The 22,590-nt window shown below is 45.1% G+C and overlaps 1 protein-coding gene across 2 annotated transcripts in view; it reads left to right on the top strand.

Moving 5' to 3' along the window:
* Window positions 1-22,590, top strand: part of ERC2 (ELKS/RAB6-interacting/CAST family member 2) — a 2,244,592-nt gene that overhangs the window by 812,166 nt on the left and 1,409,836 nt on the right. For both annotated transcript variants that reach the window (XM_069206453.1, XM_069206452.1), the window contains one exon: window positions 11,056-11,223. In XM_069206453.1, coding sequence (XP_069062554.1) covers window positions 11,056-11,223 — 168 coding nt within the window. The remainder of the gene's footprint in view (window positions 1-11,055; window positions 11,224-22,590) is intronic.

Below are 22,590 nucleotides of genomic sequence, written 5' to 3'. Positions count from 1 at the left end.
CCATCATCACTATTCGTCTGTATCTCGATCCCATCATTTGAGCAAGTAATCAAGCACCTGGTTTTAAACAGGAAGTTTCTTCCCAGTAGGGATACTGGACTTGAATCACAGACTACGAATGTGTGCAATCCTTTAAGGTTTCCAATTGTAACCTGAACTGGTTCTGTAATTGGGTTGGTCAAATATTGATTCACTACTCCTACAATCTGGACGGTCTTTACTGAAAGGGACAAGTTAGAAACTTCTGCAGTTCTCACTGTAGAGCGTGTAGCTCCTGTGTCAACCAAGAATGAAACCTTGTGACCTAGTACCTTTCCCTTCACATATGGGCATTTCTGATCTACTTCTAGAGAAGCTGCAAGCACACATTCTTCTTGATCCGAACTCTTGCTCACCCAATCATCATTTATTCCATTCTCACTGTGTAACGGGAATTGGTGAACTGTGTTATTCGTTTGGTTGGACCTCTGACCTGTCACTTGTTGAGGAAGCATCACTTGCTGTTGTTCCATTGGGGCTTGAGGTATTTGAATTTGCTGTCTTTGTACCATTTGAACCTGCTGTTGCATTGGCTGCAACTGTGTCATTTGTACATGTGGTATTTGCACCTGCTGCATGGGTTGAAAATTCTGCATTTGATTCACATTGTTATGAAAATGACTTTCATGTTTTGGAATGAATTGATATCACTTGTTTGCTGAATTACACCTTCCTGCACCATCATTGGACACTCCTGCTTCCAATGTCTGACCGCTCTGCAAGCTTGACAAGGCAACACTCTCTTCACTCCATGCACATCATTCTGAACCACTACAGTATTCAAATCAGGACTACAGTTTCCATTACCAATTCCTCTGCGACCTCTACCTCTCTTCAAGTTTGAAACACCACATTTCCCTGTTGCTGCTGTGGAAAATGTCCATGCAACCCTGTCTGTGTCGCTTTAATCTGTATCACCATCACCATTGCCTTTTCCTTCAGCTTTCTCTGCTTCAACTCAATCACGTCACTACAGTACTTTGCATACTGCAACACCTCATCAATCGGCTTTGATTGCCAGCAAATCACATGACTCTTAATCATCTGGCTAATTTCAGGTCTTGATCCTTCCACAAATCTGAACACAAAATTAATCAGGTCTTTCGGCTCAATTGTCTCTGTACCACTGTAATGCTTAAATGCCTGCAACCATCTCCAATAATATGCATGTATTGTCTCTTTTGCTTCCTGAGCTGTCATGCACATTCTATGCTAGTCAATGTTTTTGGGTGGAATTCTCATCTTCAAAAATTCAATCACTTTGTAATAATATTTCATTACTTCAGTAGATGGCGCACCCGTAACCTGATCTCTCTCTGGTTCTTTTGTCAGCCAATCTAAACTCCTCTTACACTCCACCCACAGATCAGCTGGAACTACTATCTCTAATAGAGTGTTCAGTCTTCCAAAAGGCACTTTGCAAGTTTCACAAACCTGTCTGTCTGCTGGTACCATCCTACTGGCTTCTCTCTCAATCTGGGATAATCATTTGTAAAAGACAGAATGTCACTGCTGCTCCAAGGGACATGAACGAAATTCCCTCCTGGAAGCTCTCTCATTGGTAAAGTTTTCACTGGATCATTGCCCTGCTGCACATTGGCAATCTTCTCCACAGAATCCCTTTTTCTCCTACATATTTTCTTTGCCCATCTGCCTTCCCATTAATCCAATGCTTCCCATGTTTGGACACTTTGGAGTAACTCCCTAAGGTGTGCCTTCATCCCAGCAGATCTCATGTGTGCAAAATCTTTTGTGTCAAAATCTAACCTGTAACTCCTTTTCAAATGTTTTGTCTTCTCTATTTCTATGCCATGCTTCTCTGCCAAGTCTGCTAACCTTTGATGCACATTCCTCACCTCCCTTGTAATTGTCGGGCACAGATATCTCAACTTGGCTTCTGTGTAGGACTCTAGTCTGTTCACACCCATAGTTCCCCCAATGAATTCACCCACTTCCATTCCTAGTCTCATATAGTTCAAGTACTCCTCTCCCCTGTGAGCACTCTGCAGGGTATCATTTTATTCATTTTTTCTAGCCATTCAGTCGATTGTTGGGCAGTCAAACCGTGCAGGTAAATGTTTTTAGCCTGGGCATGTGGCACTTGTTGGAACACTTTACTCGGGGACTGCGGTGTCAGTAATTTCAGGCTCTGGCGAACATTCAAACCTTTTACAGTATTCGTAGGACCTCCGAATGGGCTAAGGTCCAACAATGATCTTGATCCGTCAAAGATCTGTCCCATTGAGAGACTACTCGATATTCTCATTAAGTCCTCCCCTCATAGAATTCTGACTCAGGAGTCCCTGTCCATCTGCACTGGGTTTCTCTTGTGCAAACAAAGGTACAACTGGACCAATGGTAACAGGTACAGACACAGCATCTGGGCTTGGGCTAACACTGAAGTTCTGTGGGTGCACAGTTCCCATATTCTGACTCATCAATACAGACGTCTCTGTCTGGGTCCCTGTTATTAGAGAATACTTTGGCATTACTTGTAACTGCACTCGAGGCAGTAAAAGTAGAGTTGGCTCTGTCTGAATCAACACTGGTTTTGGGAAAACCTGTCCTGTTGACACTATTAGATCCATGGCAGTTTCCACAATAGGAACATCAGGGTAAATTCTCCGGACATTTGACTGTGGCATCTGATTCTGTGCTCCTGGAGTGATAGGTGCATTAAGACTGCTCTGCATTGGGCTTTGTAGCATACTCAGATGAACCTGCACTGGACTCGTAGTTATGTTAACCTGGGTCGGAGCTGAAGGATTTAAACTGGTGCTCGGACCATTCTCTTGTGCTGCATATGGTGGGGGACGATTTCTCAATAACCGCAAAATTAACTCATTATCGTCTGACTGTTCCTCAAATGTCAGTGGTCCTCTAAACTCCTTTGGTCTCCTCACCCTACTCGCGCTCCTGTTTGTTTTTCTGGTTGCTTTCCTTCCTTCTCCCTCGCTATACTGTGTAATTGCCGGAAACATTTTAATTCCTTGTAAAGCATTGTCCTATCTAGCCTCTGCTAGTGTCTTTTCTGCCTTTTTCATTCTCCTCTCAAATTTCTGTTGCTGTTGCTGTCTGGCTACTAACTCCCAGATTGCTAATGCCTCAAATTGTGCTGGTCTCGGAGGGGGTTTCAGATCATACAGCTCCCTCCTCAGATTCTCTAAGCTCCTCAAATTAAATGTTCAGTGGGCAGGAAATGCTAAGCTCCCATCTTTCTCAGTCACTTTGCACCATTGCTTCAACCAAAGACATGGCGTGACACCCTGCTCTTCGATGACAATGTATGCTGGTGTGCCTTCCGGCAGTGCACTCTTTAAAGCTTTGAAAAATTTAATTTTTTGCGACCTTAAGGTTATTCAAAATCAAATCAGGAAGTGACCATTAATCCCAGAATTCTCTTCACCCACCTTCTCAACCAATTGCACTTCATGTATGGCTGCCAATCCGTGTGTGATCCTTCTCACTAACCAACCTATCCCAGTGTGGCTCCAATGATGTCACACTCACACTTACAGCAGCTGACAAAGTCTTGCAGCTTGTCCTCCTAAACTCAGATTCACACTAGACTAATGCAAAATTATTGTGAGCACTAAACAAAATCAAAACCCAATTTGTCTGTTTACTCCATATAGGGTAACACAATCGCTTCAGAAACTTTACAGATTTTTCACTGACGGCGTTTCGCTCTAGCAGCTAGTCCTTCTTTCTCAGTTTCTCTGATTCCCAAGCAAAATTTAACCCACAAATTTCACTCTCAACTGAACGTGGGTCGGTCCTGGTGAACATAGGACTAGCCAGATCTCAGCGAAAAATTATTTCACTCACTTTTACTCACACTCTGACTTGTCGACCCAGCCCTATCGACCTATTAAACCAGACAAAAGACAACAAAAACTGTCATGTTGAATGCCGATGTAGTAAAGTCTCATGAGGAGTGTGTGGTGGGAGACCATGTCGAAAGCCACGGAGAGGTCTAGTATGATAGGTGCCACTGTTTCTCCCTGGTCGAGGAGAGTTCTGATGTTGTCTAGGGCTGTGACCAGCATGGTCTCAGTGCTGGGGTTGGCTCCAAACCCTGATTTTGAGCAGTCCAGTAGTTAGTTTTGTTCTAGGTGTTCCATGAGCTGTTAGTTGATGAGTTTTTCGCTGACCTTGGTGGGGTACGGTAGCAGGGAGATGGGTCTGTAGTTTTTTAGGTCATTGGAGCCTGCCAAGGGTTTCTTGAGGAGTGGGGTGATTTTTGCATGCTTCCAGACGTCTGGGAAGGAGGCTGTGGGGATGGAACTGTTGAGGATGTTGGTTAGAACTGGGCTGATTTCGCTGGCTCTGACGTTGAAGAGGCAGGGGTCGGTACTTGCCCCTGAATGATTGGAGACCATGATGTTGGCAGTGGTCTGTGTGGTGACTTGGGTCCAAGAGATCAGAGTGTGGATTGAGGCTGCTGCATGCGGCAGGCGATCCAGGTCGGTGGTGTTGGGTTGGGGGTTGAAGGTGTTGTTGATGGTAGCAATTTGTTGTGAAAGAAGTTGGATAGGTAGTCGCAGAGTGCCTGGGAGGGGTGGATGGCAGTTTCTATGGCTGTTGGGTTGGCAAATTCATTTATGATTTTTAAGTGTGCCTTGGAGTGGTGTTGATGCGGGTGGCGATTGCTGCTTTATTGGTTGACTTGATGTGATTGTTGTAGTTGCTAAGGTCTTTTTTGAAAGCCTCTCTGTGGGGGAGAGGTCTTTTTTTTATTGCTACATTTCTCGAGTTGGTGGCAGCTGAATTTGATTTTTTTGTGCTCTAGGGTATACCAGCTGGCTCACTTGGGGGCATTGTTGGATTTGGCCAATTTTAGAGGAGCGATTTTGTTGGCGCAGTTGGTGATCCAATTGGAGAAGTTTTTTACTGCCTGGCTGAGATCAGTGGTGGGTGCGGGCTGTGAAGCTTGTAGGATCTGTGTCCAAAGGTCTTCAGTTATCTTGCCCCAGCTGTAGCGGGGGTGCTGCAGTATTTGGCAGTGGGGTGATGAACATCGTGGATGAGAAAGTGGATGATGTGGTGGTCCGGCCACATGTGTTCTGAGATGTGGGTGAATGAAATCTGGTTGCTGGATGTGAAGATTTCATTGAGCATGTGTCCTGCTTTGTGGGTGGGTGTGTTGACCAGTTGGGTGAGACCGATGTTGTTGAGGTCCTCTAGGAGGGTAGTGAAATTGGTGTGGTTGGTGTCTTTGAGGTGGAAGTTGAGGTCGCCGAGTAGGAGGTCATATTGGAAGTCGATGGTGAGAGGTGCAATGAAGTTGGTGATGGTTTTGCAGAAGGCTGATCAAGGGCCCGGGTGCCTGTATACCAGGGTGCCTCTCATTGTGGTGTTGCCGTTGGCTTAGATTTGGAAGTTGAGGTGTTCCATGAGGGCTGTTTGTTCATCGCCAGTGATAGTACAGCAGATGGATTCTTTAAAGATGATGGCAATGCCCCGGCCATGCATGTTGATTCTGTCTCATTGAATCAGTCAATCAAATTTATAAAGCGCGCTACTCACCCATAAAGGGTCTCAAGGCGCTGGGGGGGAGGGGGGGGGGGGTCAGTGCTCGAAGAGCCAGGTCTTGAGCTGCCTTCTGAAGGGGAGGTGGTCAGGTATGGCGCGAAGGTGGCTGGGTAGCGAGTTCCAGGTCTTCGCTGCCAAGAAAGAGAAAGTTCTTCCTCCGGCGGTGGCTTTCCGGATGCGGGGTACAGCTGCCAGGGCCTTACCGGCGGAACGTAGAGTGCGCGAAGGGGTGTAGAAGGAGATGCGGCTGTTGATCAGTTTGGGTCCGAGGTTGTGAAGGGCTTTGTGTGCGTGGGTCAGAAGTCGGAAGGTGATCCTCTTGTTGACGGGGAGCCAGTGGAGTTTTTTCAGGTGTCCAGAGATGTGATGGTGGCGAGGGATGTCCAGGATGAGTCTCGCGGCGGCGTTCTGGATACGTTGGAGTTTCCTCATCAGCTTGGTGGTGATGCCGGCGTACAGGGTGTTCCCGTAGTCCAGGCGACTGGTTACGAGGGCGTGGGTGACCGTCTTCCTGGTCTCGGTGGGGATCCAGCGGAAGATTTTGCAAAGCATGCGGAGGGTATTGAAGCATGCCGAGGTCACTTCGTTCACCTGCCTGGACATGGTGAGGGATGAGTCCAGGATGAAGCCGAGGTTGCGGGCGTGGTCGGTGGGTTGGGGAGTGCTGCCTAGGGCGGGGGGCCACCAGGAGTCGTCCCATGCGGTGGGAGTGGGGCCGAGGATGAGGACCTCCGTCTTGTCTGCGTTCAGTTTTAGACGGCTGTCTGTCATCCAGTTCGTCACTTCCTTCATTCCTTCGTGTAATCTGGTTCTGCCTGCGGTGGGGTTGTTAGTGAGGGATAGGATGAGCTGGGTGTCATCGGCGTATGATATCAGGTCGAGTCCGTGGTTGTGTGCGATGTTCGCCAGGGGGGTCATGTAGACGTTGAAGAGAGTGGGGCTGAGGGAGGATCCTTGGGGTACGCCGCAGATGATTTCCGTGGCTGTTGATCTGAAGGGGGGGAGGCGGACTCTCTGGGTCCTGCCGGAGAGGAAGGAGACGATCCATTCGAGGGCCTTGTTTCTGATGCCGGCGTTGCTGAGACGTCGTATCAGGGTGCGGTGGCAGACCGTGTCGAAGGCCGCAGATAGGTCCAGAAGTATGAGGGCCACGGTCTCACCCTTGTCGGTCAGGGTCCTGATGTCGTCCGTGGCTGCGATGAGGGCGGTTTCGGTGCTGTGGTTGGCTCTGAAACCGAACTGTGTGGGGTCGAGGGAGTCGTTGGTTTCCAGGGCGTTGGTGAGCTGAGAGTTGACAATTTTCTCAATCACTTTGGCGGGGAACGGCAGGAGAGAGATGGGCCGAAAGTTTTTTGAGATCGGTGGGGTCTGCTGTGGGCTTCTTTAGGAGGGCGTTGAGCTCTGCGTGTTTCCAGCTCTCCGGGAAGGTGGCGGCGGTGAGGGAGGCGTTGATGACGTCTCGAAGGTGCGGTGCGAAGATGTCGTCGGCCTTGTTGTAGATGTGGTGCGGGCAGGGGTCCGATGGGGAACCAGAGTGGATCGAATTCATGGTGCGGGTGATCTCCTCGGTGGTGGTTGGGCTCCAGGTGAGGATGGTGGTGATCTCGCTGGTGGGTTCCGGGTGGGGGTTCGTGTCGGTGGTCGGGAAGCTGTTGTATATGTCGGTGATCTTCTGGTGGAAAAAGGTCGCAAGGGAGTCGCAGAGGTCCTGTGATGGAGGGATGGAGTTTTTTTCTGCGTCTGGGTTGGAGAGCTCTTTGACGATGCCAAAAAGTTCCTTGCTGTTGTGTGCGTTGTTGTCAAGTCTGTTCCGGTAGGCGGTTTTTCGTGCGGCGCGGAGGTGTTGGTGGTGTTGGCGGGTGGCGTCCTTGAGAGCTGACAGGTTCTCTTCGGTCTGGTTGAGGTGCCACGTCTTCTCGCGGACGCGGCATTCCTTCTTGGAGTCTTTGAGGTCGGGGGTGAACCAAGAACTTTTCTTGTGGTTGTTGGAGCTGGCTTGGGTCTTCAGGGGGGCCAGGAGGTTTGCGCAGTCGGAGAGCCAGTTGGTGAGGTTGTTGGCGGCTTCGTCGGGGTCGGTGGTGTAGGTGGGTTGGTTCTGGGAGAGGGTTGCTGCGAGCTGTTCCGTGGTGATACGGTTCCAGTGTCTTCTTGGGGGTTGCTGGGTGTGGTGGTGTACGGTGGTCTTCTTGAAGCTGAAGTGGACACATCTGTGGTCCGACCAGGTGAGTTCGGTGGTGTGGCTGAAGGTGACGTGTCTGCTGGAGGAGAAGATGGGGTCGAGCGTGTGTCCAGCGTAGTGGGTTGGGGTGTTGACAAGCTGATTCAGTCCCAGGTTGGCGAGGTTGTCCAGGAGGGCGGTGGTGTGGTTGTCGGTGAGGTTCTCTAGGTGAAAATTGAGGTCTCCTAGGAGGATGTAGTCGGTGGAGGAGAGTGCGTGAGGGTTGACGAAGTCTGCGATGTCTTCGGTGAACTTGGAGCGGGGGCCTGGTGGTCTGTACATGAGAGTGCCTCTGAGGGTGGTCTTGGGGTCACTGTGGATTGTGAAGTGGAGATGTTCGGTGTCGGGGAGCGAGTTGTCGGTGTCGGTTGCGACTCGGATGGAGTTTTTGTGAGCGATGGCGATGCCTCCTCCGGTGCGGTTGGTGCGGTCTTTCCGGATGATTTTGTAGCCGTCGGCGATGGCTATGGCGATGTCGGGTGCCGAGGAGGGGTTCATCCAGGTCTCGGTGAGGAAGGCGATGTCCGGGTTCGTTGAGTTGATAAGGTTCCACAGTTCGATGGCGTGTCTGTGGACGGATCGGGTGTTGACCAGGATGCAGTGGATGTTGTTTCCGGGGGCGTTGTTATTGGCAGGAGCGGATTGGGTCCGATGGCAGGAGAAGCGGCAGTTGTTGCAGGTGAAGGATCCGTGGGTCCGTTTCGGGGTGGCGCTGTAGCAGCCCGGCGTGCGGCCGGGGTGAGGTTGGCGAGGGTGGCGGAGTTGTAGGTCAGACGGGGGCGCGGGGGCCAGGGGTTCAGGCGCTGGGTGCGGTCCAGGCGCGGACGGGCGCAGACGGGCTTGCCATAGGCGCGCCAGCGGCGCGGCCGCCATTTAAGGGGTAGCCGGGGGGGCGGAGACAGCTGGGAGGCGGGTAGGGTGGCGAGAAAAAGAGCGGGAAAAACGGCGATTGGCCTCAGGAGGTGAGCGGGCCAAAAAGCTGAAAAAGTACCCAGGAGGGGTACAGAAGGCGGGAAAAAAGCGAGGAAAACAGCGGCAAAACGGCAGAGGGACGGGGGGGGGCACGAGGGGCACCAGGCACTCGGGGGTACAAAAAGTAAAGGGGAGCGCAATCACACGGGGGTTAACAGGCACTCAGGGGTACAGAAAGGCAAGAGGGGAGCGCAATCACACGGGGTCAGCAGGCCCTCACTTGGGGATACAGAAATGCAAAAAAGGGTTAGACTGAGGCAGACACACAAGGGGACAGTCACAGAGCGAGCAAAACGGGAGGCAGCAGGCACAGAGGAGTAAGGTGGCGCCGCGAGGGCAGGGGAGCGACCTACCCTGAGGTTAAGGGTCGCTACCACTGCCTCGCAACGGCTGCCATTTAAGAGGTAGCCGGGGGGGCGGAGACAGCTGGGAGGCGGGCGGAGGGCGGGTAGGGTGGTGAGAAAAAGAGCGGGAAAAACGGCGATTGGCCTCGGGAGGCGAGCGGGCCAAAAAGCGGAAAAAGTACCCAGGAGGGGTACAGAAGGTGGGAAAAAAGCGAGGAAAACAGCGGGAAAACGGCGGAGGGACGGGGGGGGGCACGAGGGGCACCAGGCACTCGGGGTACAAAAAGTAAAGGGGAGCGCGATCACACGGGGGTTAACAGGCACTCAGGGGTACAGAAAGGCAAGAGGGGAGCGCGATCACACGGGGTCAGCAGGCCCTCACTTGGGGATACAGAAATGCAAAAAAGGGTTAGACTGAAGCATCTTGTATCCGGCTGGGGTGGCCACAGTGATGTCAGAGGCTGAGGAGGGGGTGATCCATGTTTCGGTAATGAACGCAATGTCTGTGTCTAGGTTATGGTATCCCAGATTTCTGTGGCGTGTTTGCACAAGGAGCGAGTGTTGAGCAGGAAGCATTGGAGAGATTCAGGGTTTTTTGTGGTCTTCGGTCTGGGTGCTCTGGGGGCTTAGGTGAACAATGTCTGATGTAAATCGCAGCAGAAACTACACTGGATGCAGCTGAAAGGTCCTTTCATTAAGCATTAGGATACAGAGAAACAACAGTTGTTGTGTGATCCTGTATTGAAGTCCATGAGCTCCTTAAAGGAGTAGCAGTGGATGGTACAAGGGCCAAGGTTCCTGGTGCTAGGCATGGTCTGGGTGTCGATGGGTGCAGATGGGCTCGCCTTTGGTGTGCCGGTGGGGCGCCTGCTGCCCGGTCAAGCTGCAACCAGCAATAAATGTGCTGGCGGATGGGCAAGGCCTTTTGGGGAGCGGGGAATGTGGGCAGCAGGAAACCTGCTCTGGATACAGGCAGGGCACAGCTCAGAGCACTGGAGCGTGGGAGGCTAGAGAGCGATGTGACCACTTGCGGAAGGCTCCGCAGCGTCTGGGGAAAAGTGACCTCAAAGGTCAGGCAGCTTCTCAACCAAGTCATGCAACGACCAACATTAAATGGGCTGGCGGGTGGGCAGGGCCTGCTGGGGAGGCAGGAAAGCTCGGTGGCGGGAAACATGCTCTGGATGCAGGCAGGGCACAGCTGAGAGCGCAGGAGAGTGAGAGGCTGGGGAGCACTGTGAGCACTTGCGGACTACTCAGGAACAGCTCGGGAGAAGTGACCTCAAAGGTCAGGCAGCTTCTCAGCTAGTTTGTGCTGCGACTGGCATTAAATGTGCTGGGGGTGGCCTGCTGGGGAGACGAGAAAGCTGGGCAAAAGGAAACCTGATCTGGATTCAGGGGGCACAGCTGAGAGCGCAGGAGCGTGGGAGGTTGGAGAGCATTGTGATTGCTTACAGAAGGCTCAGGAGCGGCTGGGGAGAAGTGACCTCAAAAGTCAGGCAGCTTCTCAGCCAGGTCGCACTGCAACTGGCATTAAATGTGCTAGCGGGTGTGCGGGGCCTGCGGGGGGGGGGGGGCGGAAAAGGTTGGTAGTGGGAAACCTGCTCTGGATGCAAATTACCCAACTATTCTTTTTTAGTGGGATGCGTTACATTTTCTTACTCTTTCTTGTGGCATTTATAAAAATATAATAATATGGGTGGGGCTGGGGTATGTTTTTTTTTTATTGTAAGAATAACCATTGTTCATTGTCGCTGTGTATGGGCGTCCATCTCAAAATGGCAACCTCTTATACCAGACTCATAACATAAGCCTGTACCTTGGAGTCTGAAAATAAGGACAGTTATTCTTACTTTTTATATGACTATAATATGAGTTATGTACCCAATAAATGTGAACAACTGTGCTAATGTGCATTGCTTTTGAAAATAAATATTTTACTTACCACAGATAGACCAACTGAAGCAGGAATTGTCTAAGAAGGAATCTGAGCTCCTTGCCTTACAAACCAAGCTTGAAACTCTTGGCAATCAAAATTCAGATTGCAAACAACACATTGAAGTGCTTAAAGAGTCTCTCACTGCCAAAGAACAGAGGGCTGCCATACTCCAGACCGAGGTAAGAGCTTGCATGCATTCTATGAACCCTTTAATCATAGTCCGTCTGTTCTGCACACATGCAGGTTTCTTGCAATTCAGCAGTTTTACTAACCGGCAATTCTTAACGGGTGAAAAAATGGACGAAACAGAGAACAATAAAATCAGTAAAACTAGAAAACTTGGAACCTTTTGGAAAAAAGGAGAGTTAATGCATTCTGCAGGTATCCGCTCCACCTTTTATTCTGTCAAGGGCAATCGTTTTTAAATTGGTCAGTTCCATGGTACTGTGGAATGTTATATAACAGAGCCAAATGGGATTCGTGGATAATGGGCTGCTCTCTCTCATCCCGGATTACCATGACCTGTGGTGCCCTAATTCTGGATGTGGAACATTGGTGCTATTTTTCCACACATCACATAATGAGAGCCTTTGTTTTATTTTTAACTATATTCCATACTAAGACTTTTGAGTTATACACAATCGTGTACATGTCTTTTTGCAGTGATAATTTCCTTTTTAAAAATACTGGGGCGTATTTACAATCCCTATGCGGCTCCGGTGCATCGTTTTTTGTGACGCACAGGGAGCGCATGGTGCAGGTCCATAGCTACAAGGCCACGCAAAGCTACTTTGGTGGCTTCTCATGGCCTTGTAGATATGGCACATTTATCCACTTTCCTTGTGGCGCAGGGCAGCGTAGCAAGAACACTTGCTACCCTGCGCCACTGGGCTTGTAAATATGCCTCACTGTTTCTACCATTTGCATCTTCTAGTCTACTTGTAGGAGATGTAGGCTAGAAGGTCTTTTCACTCTTTTACCAGGCATCAAGCATGGTCGATTCTTTTATGCTGGTTTTAAGATTTCAGATAATGTGTTCTGATGATTAGTTCACAATCCACATGCATACAAGACACAGTAATAAAGACTAGTATATTTCAGCAAGATTGTGTTCTTAAAATTAGAGGATTTCGAAGATATCGGAGTAATGCGTGGGCTGGAGTGGTGGGATGAGAATCAACATAAAAAAAATTCTTCCCACAGAAATTCCTCTTGGCAGGGAGAAATTAAAATAATTAACATATGGTGTCTGCTCAGCTCTCACAATTTCTTATCAGATTCAACAATGTTGGTTCATACACTACAGTTCTTTAATTTTAGGTATCTAAAATGCCATTATATAATATGGTGTTTAACTCCATGATCCAATGGAAAGTTTGTTACAAACAACTTATCATCGCATCTCACCCATAGCTGATGTACATAGAAGGGTACGGTGTATGGTGGTAATATGTGGAATGGATAGCATAAACCAAAGGGAGCGATTATGACAACAGTTTAGTGATGTTCCAAGTTATATGGCATACCTAGTGCCCAGTCTAATGCAGTGTCTCTGTATTTTCTGCACTAGCAGTCTTCATTCTGTTCACTTCAGATATTCATAACTCTGAACATTTATTTGTTGCCATGTGCCCTCCTTTCCAGTTCTCCTGTTTGTCTATTTATTTTTTTATTGGTACATTACTTATGCCTTATACACCTATTTGTCTGTGTTTTTATTATGTGCATGGCTTTGAACTAGCATTGACAATTCATGTTTTTATATCCTTGCTTAGACTTTTTTGTTATTGCCTGTGATATTACCAATATTTTCATACTCTGTGCTGTGCTCTGCATGGAGCTCTGTAATACTCTCGGGCCTTAAACTGCTGCCTACAATACCAAAAAGCAATAAATAAATAAATATAGGCTAATAAGAAATCGCCCCAAACTATTTATTTACATCCCTGGATTTTTGAATGATTACTTATTCCAAGATTCTCAACACCACCCTACATTGATGATTCCCACAGTGCACACCTGTAAAGCAGCAGCCTAGAGGTGTGCCTGCTCCCATTGAAGCCCGATGTAGTTTTTTTTCACATCTTTAGCCAGGGACGCTAAGGTTTTAGCTCTCAGGCAAACTCGTCTCAGCTCTGCCCAGCTAGAGGAAAGTAGGATTGCACTGGTTATAATTTGAGGAGAGAATGAATCATCGAGAAAACGCGGGGCCTCATTCGGGAGCTTGCTCACGCTGCAAACGTAAATTGAATTTTCCGATGTTGACATTGTCATGCATCTCAATATTTGATGATTCGGTTTGATTTTGGTTTACAATTTACTTTGGGCGGGGTAAGAACCCATATTCAAAAAGAGCAGTAACGTTTTAGAAAATGTTGTGTTTCATCACAGCATCATGAACAGATATTTTTTTCCTTTCCTTTATCATGTTTCAGATTCTTGCCGTGTAGCCTGAATCTGATATTCGGAGTATGTGGCCGAGGCCGCTCCCATGAATTAATTCTAAAATGCTTCCTCCTACATGTACATAATGTAGTGCCCGCTATTACCGGTGCCATCCCAGCTCCGGGATCAGGTTGCAGCATTAAATCACTGGAAAGTTTGATAACTATCTTCCTGCATAGCAATAAGTGAGCAGAGCTGGACCATGCGCCTTGAAGCCCATAATATGTATTGCTAATTTATAACCAGTGGGCGCGTCATTTAAAACAATGTCTTCACCGTGAGATATCAGTGCTTTCTTTTTGCTGAAATGTCGAAGTGAAAGTGGCAGAAAAATGTTCCATGGCCAGCGCTGCACAGGGAGTCTTTCTTCCACTTAATTAGACATGTAATGTTATACTGGATTAATGAAATAATGCGAGGTTTCTTGCAGATCCTGAGTACTTTCATATAGAGAGAACACGAGCTGTGTCTTTTAGGAGAACTTCTCTGCTTGCCACCCATTAACTCCAAATCGGAAACTTTCAAAAGTGGAAGCAAGTTTCCGAATTGTAGGAGTTTTCATTTTTGTGCTGAGCGGATGTTTCCTGTATTGTTTGGATCATCCTTCATGGGAAACTTGAGAAATACTCTACTAAACGTCCTGGGCATATAATGTCTTAGCTTTCCCTTCTTGTCACTAGGATTGTGAGAGACTTTACAACACTGCATAAAAAATGTTTTGTTTTTTAAGATGTAGGGCACAATGTGTAGAGTTTTTCCGCACATAAGCCAGATGTACTCATAAGAAAAGTCATAGCGAATGCATCCTTAAGTGCCTCGGTGACCCATGAGTGTTGTGCACGAAGCACATATGTACTTTGCACACGTATATTTTTACAAAGGCCTCGATCACAATGGGGTTAGTTATCAAGAGTTTGCACCGACAAAAGTTTAACAACGTGAGTGTGAATTGAGGGTGTTTGTGTCTACGGTTTGCCGCTTGCGAATCCTGCCACAAACAGCGAAAACAAAGACCACACATGCCCGCACATTGCCGACTTTAGAATGAGGAAAATCTGCATTCTCTATTAGTGTGCTGTTCCCTGTTCCAAGACGTCAAACACGAAATTGGGATGAATTTGCTAACTGCTTCCAGCAGTCCATGCTAACAACAAATTAGCATGTGTGAAATTTTGCATATATTTTTTGTGGCGCATTGTGATTGGAGTCTTAAGTTTTAATAATGGGTAATGCCAAGTAGGTGCCTAAAATGGATTGGAAAATGCTGTTAACATAAACATATGTTCTAGGAGGCAAATGTAAAACAATACATTACTCAATGTGTAAAACCAAAATCATGCCATTGGACAGCTTTGTACATAAAATCCCACTTAACCCGGTCAAAGGCTTTTTTAGCATCTAGTGTTAATGCAAGCATTGATTAGTTTCTTTTAGAAGCTTTATGTAAAACATTTAAAAAAATCTCTTGAATTATCAGATATTACTCTTTTAACAAAATCCATTAGCCCTTGGCCCAAAAACTCCTTTTCAATCTTTTTTAGGGATGGGCGATGAATTTCGCTCCTCCAGCAGAGTTTGTTGAGCTTTGCCCACTCTGTGCTCTGAGTTTCAGAAAAACTCTGTGGCGCAGGGAGGAGTGGAGTTTTTCCTCTCTTGCAGCTCATCAACGTTAGGTTGGTGAGAGCGAGTGAGAAAAATCTCACACGGTTGGCCGCTTCCGTTTGCGTTGATAAATGTGCTGCTCACATTGAGGTAGCTGCCGCTTGAGTAGAAAATCTGCTTGAGTGGCAGAAAGAAGCAGCGTCCTCCTGCACTGCACGTTGTGCAATTCGTGCCGGTTTTATAGAGTGAGCCAAACTCCCAGTGCTGAAAATTAACGCAAGCAGCGTGACTTCCCAACCTCTGATACTTTTTATATTAGTCTTTACAAAAGTCTGAAATATCTTTGTCGCTAAAAACTTTAGTTAACAACATGTTTATATAGGGTTCTGTCTTTTTTATTTTTAAGAAATTAGTAGTTTACCATATTTTCTTTGTCCTCCGTAAACTATTGGATTCGTTTTTTAAAAATACCCATAGGCCGCCTTGCACTATCTTTTTATCAACCTTTGTTTTTGCAGTAATCAACTCATCTAAGAGATCTTCATTGTTTTTGTGGTATACTAATTACGTACTAATTTTACAATGTCTTTCAATACCTTTGTTGAGTCTCTATGAGTTTTATGCTTTTTTCCTTCCACATAGTTAGCACGAATCCTTTGGCAGCTGTTTGGAAGAGTTCCATAAAATAGCAACTGTGGGGAAACCAAAGGAATTCAGCTCAAAATATTTTATAATAACATTTTGAAATTTGGAGAGGAAACTTAATCAGACAACAAAGAATTATTAAAACACCATTTATAAAGTTTCCCTCGAGATGGTAAAATATCTGGCACAACAATAACTGTTGCACAATCCAATATTGAAATAGCCTCTATCTAAGCTTAAACTATTGCCCAGACCAAATTTTTTCTTAAAAGTATAATCAATTCTTGTTTGTGTGTTCTGTACTAGAGAGAAACATGTATATTCCCTACAGACAGGTTTAATAATTGTATTTTGATCTGAATTAGAAACAGAGCTTGAAAGAGAATGTCTATCCATGAAAGGGTCCAGAATTGTATTGAAATCTTCCCTAACTGTAAGTCTGTCATGGGGATATATGATAGGTTTAGACTAGACTTTTTTTTCCAAAATCCTTACTTGAGTTGTTGGGACCATGCATGTTCATAATAAAAAATACTGTGCATTAATTTAACTTCATCCATAACTTCTCTGCCTTCCACATCAATTTCATAAGAAATAACAACTAAGTGCAGCTTCTTATGGAATATAATTGCCACCCGTTCCTATTATTTATAGATGATGGGCAAAGAACCCCAGCAAACCACTGTTTTTAAAATTTACCAAGAATAATACTTGTCTTTATACGTGACTTTATAAGACATCCATAGACCAGACCATATCTATGATTGATTTGTGTGAGTTAGGCACGGAGGCCTAGGAATCCCTTAAGTCTGCTTTCTGTGACACTAGAAACATCCTATGAGATTAATACTTTATGTCTCTTCCACTGTAGTTGTTTTATTTGGCAACAGATAGCAGTAGCATTAAACCAATATACTGCAAAAAATACAAAAATAATAGCTTAAAGGTTTGAAATTATGTGAAGCTACACTGTGTCATGGACCAACTCTAAGAGCTTTTTAAATAACATAATAGCTGAAAGTTCCAACATCACCGAGAGTTGTGATTTTAGGAAGGATAATATGTCAGCACCTTCTGACCCTTCCAGAATCTGATAAAAATATAGATTGTTCTCTCAATTTGATTTTCTAAAACTTCTACCTGTTTTCAGAGTAACATTTTCCTTTGACAGATCCTTTAATTTGACATTATCATTGCAACCCTGCTTATTCTTTGCCCTGCTTCAGTTACTCTGACATCTAAGCCAGTCTATTTATCCTCCATCCTCTGCAAAGTGTTGTTTGTGCCCACAAAAAATGACTTGAGGGCTTTAATTACCTCTAATAAATTATCTAAAGTTAATGGGGGTATTTAGGTTGCTCAATTCAAAAATATAGTTTAACAAAAGATCAAGTGAAGAGGCCTGATGATATTTAATAAAAACAAATTCAATATTTTATGGAAGTCAAAATGAAATCAGGCAAATTACTGTCTAATTAAAAAAAACAAAAAAAAAAAAAAAACTTTGGGGGAGATTCCAGTTCATTTTAGGTTCTTTTTTTAATAACTTGACACATCTTTTTTAAATTGGCTCCCAAAATATTGTTTACCATGGAAACAGCCATATTATATGTATTGCTATCCATCTTTTGACCGCCAGAATCAGATCTCCCTTTTTGAGAACACTGTATAGGAAGAAGCACCAAACCAGGATTTTAAAAATTTAAAGAAGAGCTATAGTTATAGTCTTTAACGTTACCGGTGTGGCCAGTGAGGTAATCCTATTTATCATAGAGATTTCCACAAAAGGTTATGTTCCATGACAATAAAGTATTTGAAAAAAGTAACAAAGAAGACTGTAAAATACCACTAAGACATTGGTATTGAGAATTTACTCTAAGGGCTTGGTTAAGACTTTGGTGGTCTCACCACAGGACTGCCAAAGCCGCGTGGAGGATGCCACCACCATGGCGATGACATCCCTCCCAACCACATTACAAAGTTCCTGTCGGGCTGACCAGCAGTGACATTGTAATAGGCATTGCCTCAGGGCTGGCCAGCGGGAACAGTGCTACGATATTGGCCTTGGCTCCCTTACAGGAGTCAAGGCCAATTTCATATCACTCTAGCACCGTTGGAATGAGCACTGTCTGCAAAGCAGACAGTGCACCTTCTGACAGTCCGGGGGGGGGAGCACTGCACTTCCAATGCCATTGGCATGGGCAGTGCAGGGACTCTCCTGTGGCCCTCTGCACTGGCCATGGAAAGTCTGGTGGAAAGTGGGGTTGTAATTAGCCAGGCGGTGCTGAGATCAGCGATGCTGTGGCTGGTTACAACTCCGGCCACCACCGGTCCATTGGGAATCAAGTCCCGGTGGGGACAGCAGTACCCTGGTGGGTCCACCTGCCAGGGTTGTAATTTGGCTGTCGGACCGCCACAGTTGCGGCGGTCCGACCGTCACCGCGAGGCAGGTCGGCCTATGACCACCAGCCTCGTAATCAGGCCCTAAGTATCTTTATGTGAATAAATGATGTTTTTAAACTGATTTTATAATTGCACGCTTCAATTAACTGAACAATAAAGATTATTCATTCATTCATTTATGTACTCCAAGTATGTATGTGCATTTTATTCATGCAGTCCAAGTATTAACATATTTCCGTAGGGATTTTGACAAGGGATAAAGGTATCCCGTTATCTATAAAGATTTGAAAGCTGGAAACCTGAGAAAAAAAATCTAAATTAATTTTTCAGAGTGAAACTAAACCCACTAGCAATAGAAATTTACCACAAGTAACTGTGTGCCTTTGTATTAAATGAACCAAGTTCCAATATATATGTCTTCCTTTTTGTTAAAAAAGTTTTCATCAACTGCATCTACACCTAGTTATAGAGCTGTTCTTTCCTGCCACCCCAGTGTAGGAAGTGTCAGGCCTCCCAAATTAGAGCTGCGCCTCCCGTGTGAAGAAGGAAATGGTGGGCGTTATCTTGACAGTGCTGAGGGGAGCAGGAAGAACTTGATTAAAATGAAATGCTTAATTAAGCTGTAAAATACTGAACTTCCCCAGCCAAGGTATTCCACCATTGCTCACCCGCTTTCGAAAGCCATTGAAGTGAGTGTCAGGAATCCTCAGTCATAGGACTGCCATCCAAGCCTCCGAGTCTAAAGGAAAGCAGCCATCTTCGTGGGCATCATAGTCACCCCACCTCCCATTCACTAGTGTAATTAAAGTTCTACTATTTTTTCAACACTTTTCACAATTGCAGCATTTTACTATTGATAGTTTAATCGAGTGACATTTCACATGTAGGAGAAGGGGACAATGCCCAAAAACTGTAGAGCTGCCTCTGCTTGAACCATGGCAAGCTTCATTGAACTTCTTTCTTACTGTGCTGTACAACTGGTCTGGCATGCAGGTTGTCTCTGCTAACATGTTTTCCCCTCACTCTCCGCAGGGTTAGAAAAACACCTCCTTTCCCTCAGGTCGATGGATCTTTTTGCTCAGTGAAGAGTGTGTTACTTAGGTTTTCATTATGGTAATGAGGCTACCAGATTTGGGAGACAGGATCACATGGTTGTTGGGTACTATGTATGGTTCCACACCACAGGACGCCTGTCGGCCTAATCCGGGTTCTCCGGCTAACTAGCAGCGCCTCATCTCTGACTTCTCAGGGAAATCATGGTCGATCAGATCCCTTCCCTTTCTCTCAGTTACCAAAGGTCTCATACAGGCAAAGACAACAGATGCAGAATATAGTTCAATAAGGATTTATTGAAATAACTACATCTTATATAAAAAGGCATGTATTGCAAAAACTAGGATGATAAAACACAATAAAAACAAACAGGTGATTAACAGAGTAAAACACAAGAATAATCCTTCCATTCTGTCACTAGGAGTGATGTATTTATTTCTCCTACCTACACTATGTTTGAGCACAACATAATAAGCCTAATCTGCCCTCGGGTTTCCCCCCTGGGGGTACATCATCCCACATACCTGGAGGAAGAAGCCTGTAGTCTAGAGAGACACCATCCCATGTGTATCAGGGGTCCGGCCATCTAACAAGTAGCTACAGTGAAGCAGTCAGCAATCAACATGCAGTTGTGGTCATCTGGCTGGAATCTCCCTCTAACATGTCTGGGACAAAGGGGTGTTTTTATAATAAAACAGCCAACATTCTAAGAAGTAGTCCTCACATGACTGTTTTCTGTGAATGTTGGAGACACAGCATGCCACGTTTGTCGGCAACCCTATCAGACGGTAGCCTTGGATAAAGCACAAAGTCAAATAAATGTCCTACTAAGAACGTGATGCTTACCTAGGGGAAAGTACAATGAGATTAAGAAAAAAAAACAGCACTGCAAAATGTTGCGATTGCTTGAAAAATAAAGCAATGCTGAATAAAATGTCACAGGGTTAAGGTGCACAGCTGCAACATGTCTAAAACATGGCTAAAATAGCTATACAACAGTAACCATTTACAATCAATTGAATACAAACAACAATTTAAACACCATGACCCATGTAACCTCGGATGAATACTCCAATCAATGATTTTTTCAAAGCTTTAATTATAACCACTAAGTTATATAAATTGTCTGCAAAATCAAAATGTGAAGATAAATGAACACCGTAGGCTGACCAAATCTACAAAACAAATTTAATCTACTCAACATCAACACCACTAACCACTCAAGAAGAGGAACGACAATACATATTAATAAAGCAATAACTTGTGAAACAGAGACATGTTTGAACTCAGACAGTGAATTCATTAGTCAGTGACAATGTGCAAAGATTTAGAATTCAGGGATTGGGACATAGGTTCTCTCTTCTACTAACCAAAATAAGACAAGCATGTGTGGGAGTGGGCTACACGTGCAGGTAAAAGTAAAAAAGAAAAGACAAAAATAATTTGTAAAACATATATCTGGGACTAAGTTAAACTATTTAAGAAAAACAAAAGAAACATGTCAGCATACTAATTCTACTCAGAAAAGCAGGGCAGGGGAAAATACATTTGCATTAAAATATACCTTTCCTAGGTTCAGCATTCAATTCAGTTTAGTCAGCAGTGCATGTAGATCATTAGCAAAGTCTGTTAAGAGCACCATCAGGGAGAAAAAGTGCAGAACGAGGGCTGCACATGGAAATCGGGAAATGTCCATTGGGAAAGGTTACCAGAACCAAATTCAAGAGGGGGACGCCTCAAACTTAGAAAGTCTGTCCCTACTTGGAAATACTCAAAATAGTTTGATTGGTCCAGTCAATAAGTCCACACTGCACAAAAGGGGCAATATCCAGTCAGTCCCTTGGCATAATCAAATTTGCAACACCACTGCAGTTTCACAGGTTTGGTCTAATGTCATCTCTTGTTTCCGTGTGACTCCAGTAAATTTAACAATTTGTACATCACTTGTTGCAATTTAAGTTCCTTCCCATGGCACAAGAAAATGTTTTCTTTTCTCATGGAAACAGTCTGTTAAACAATGGTATTACTCTCCCTCCAGTCATTATGTTCCAGTGTCGAAACAACCAAGGTCAAGTACGACAAATATGTGCATTTATTTTTCTGCACACATGTACCATTAAACTAGTTAATCATACAACCTTATACAGCATATGCACTTCTGCTCATAATTCGTTCTAATGATTAAAATATTTCAACATTGTTAAATCATGTTAGCATTTTGACAGTTCTGATAGACACAATGTCAGCCAAGGTATGCACAAGGTCCGCCACAATTATAAACGTACACTTTTAAAATACAGAATGTAGCACACACAGAAAGGAAAAAACAGGGAGAAATAAATATATTTCTCCCCTTTGTTTCACTCTTATGCCACCCCTGATGTGGCGTAGAAATCTAACACATCGTAAGACTTGTAAATTTGGGGCTGCATCAGATTCCTTCGAGTTTTAGGTGTGTTGCATGGGAACACCTGTAGTGGATCTTAGTTAGTTTTAATGGTAATCAGGCGTTAGCTTAGCCTTCTGGATTGCAGGCCTGTGCCTCCGTCACCTAGTGACTTTTAACCTATTTAACTTGCTCTGTTTTAGCACATTTAATTAATTATTTCTTCAAAAGATGGATGCCATGTTTATAGTTAGGAAGATGTATTAGTTTCATGTTATCAGTGCCACTCTGTAAAGGTGTCACTATCAGCGTCAAAGATAAATGAGATACATCAGTATTCGCATTATGTACTTTCCCACTTTCGTGTGCCAGTAACATAATTTACCCTTTCAGGGAATTGTTTATATAATTGACGCCCCAAGCATGCCTTCTCATCTATTGTTTGAGAATATACATATGTCAGAGGTCCTACCAGATCTGTATGAATACATCTCACACAGACAAGATAATCAGAGGGATTCCTACCAGATGCCATTGACACTATCTATGCTATACCTCACCTTGATGCTGGCCCAGTCTTTCTGTCCCCACGGAGTCTGATCTAGAGACCTCATTCCAAGGTAGCAAGGGTTGTGGGGCTCTTATCATGGACATGGTACTGGCAGATTAGGTTTCACACACCTAGCTCTCTTTAGGTTAGAGATTAGGTTCATCATGCTAGGGAATTAGGGTCCATTTCACATATATTTCACAACTCATGTTATTGCAAGATGGTGGGGGTCTTTGTATTCATGACTGTCAATTTTACCATTCTGCTTGCATTGTTCATTATCCTAATCATTGCAGTCCATGCAATTTATCGTAGATCGCAGTCTTGTTAATAAAACCTATTGAAACTTTACTGCATCTCTTTCATTGCCTGTGTTTGACTGAGACATGTTGCTCATGTGAGAAAGGGGTAAGCTCTGTTTAACCACAACCTCCCTGGGATGTCGCACTCTTGAGTCCATGC

Source organism: Pleurodeles waltl, chromosome 9 (assembly GCF_031143425.1).
Source record: "Pleurodeles waltl isolate 20211129_DDA chromosome 9, aPleWal1.hap1.20221129, whole genome shotgun sequence".
NCBI lineage: Eukaryota > Metazoa > Chordata > Amphibia > Caudata > Salamandridae > Pleurodeles > Pleurodeles waltl.
Note: the sequence above shows the minus strand (reverse complement) of the source record. Positions and strands in the feature narration are given on the sequence as shown.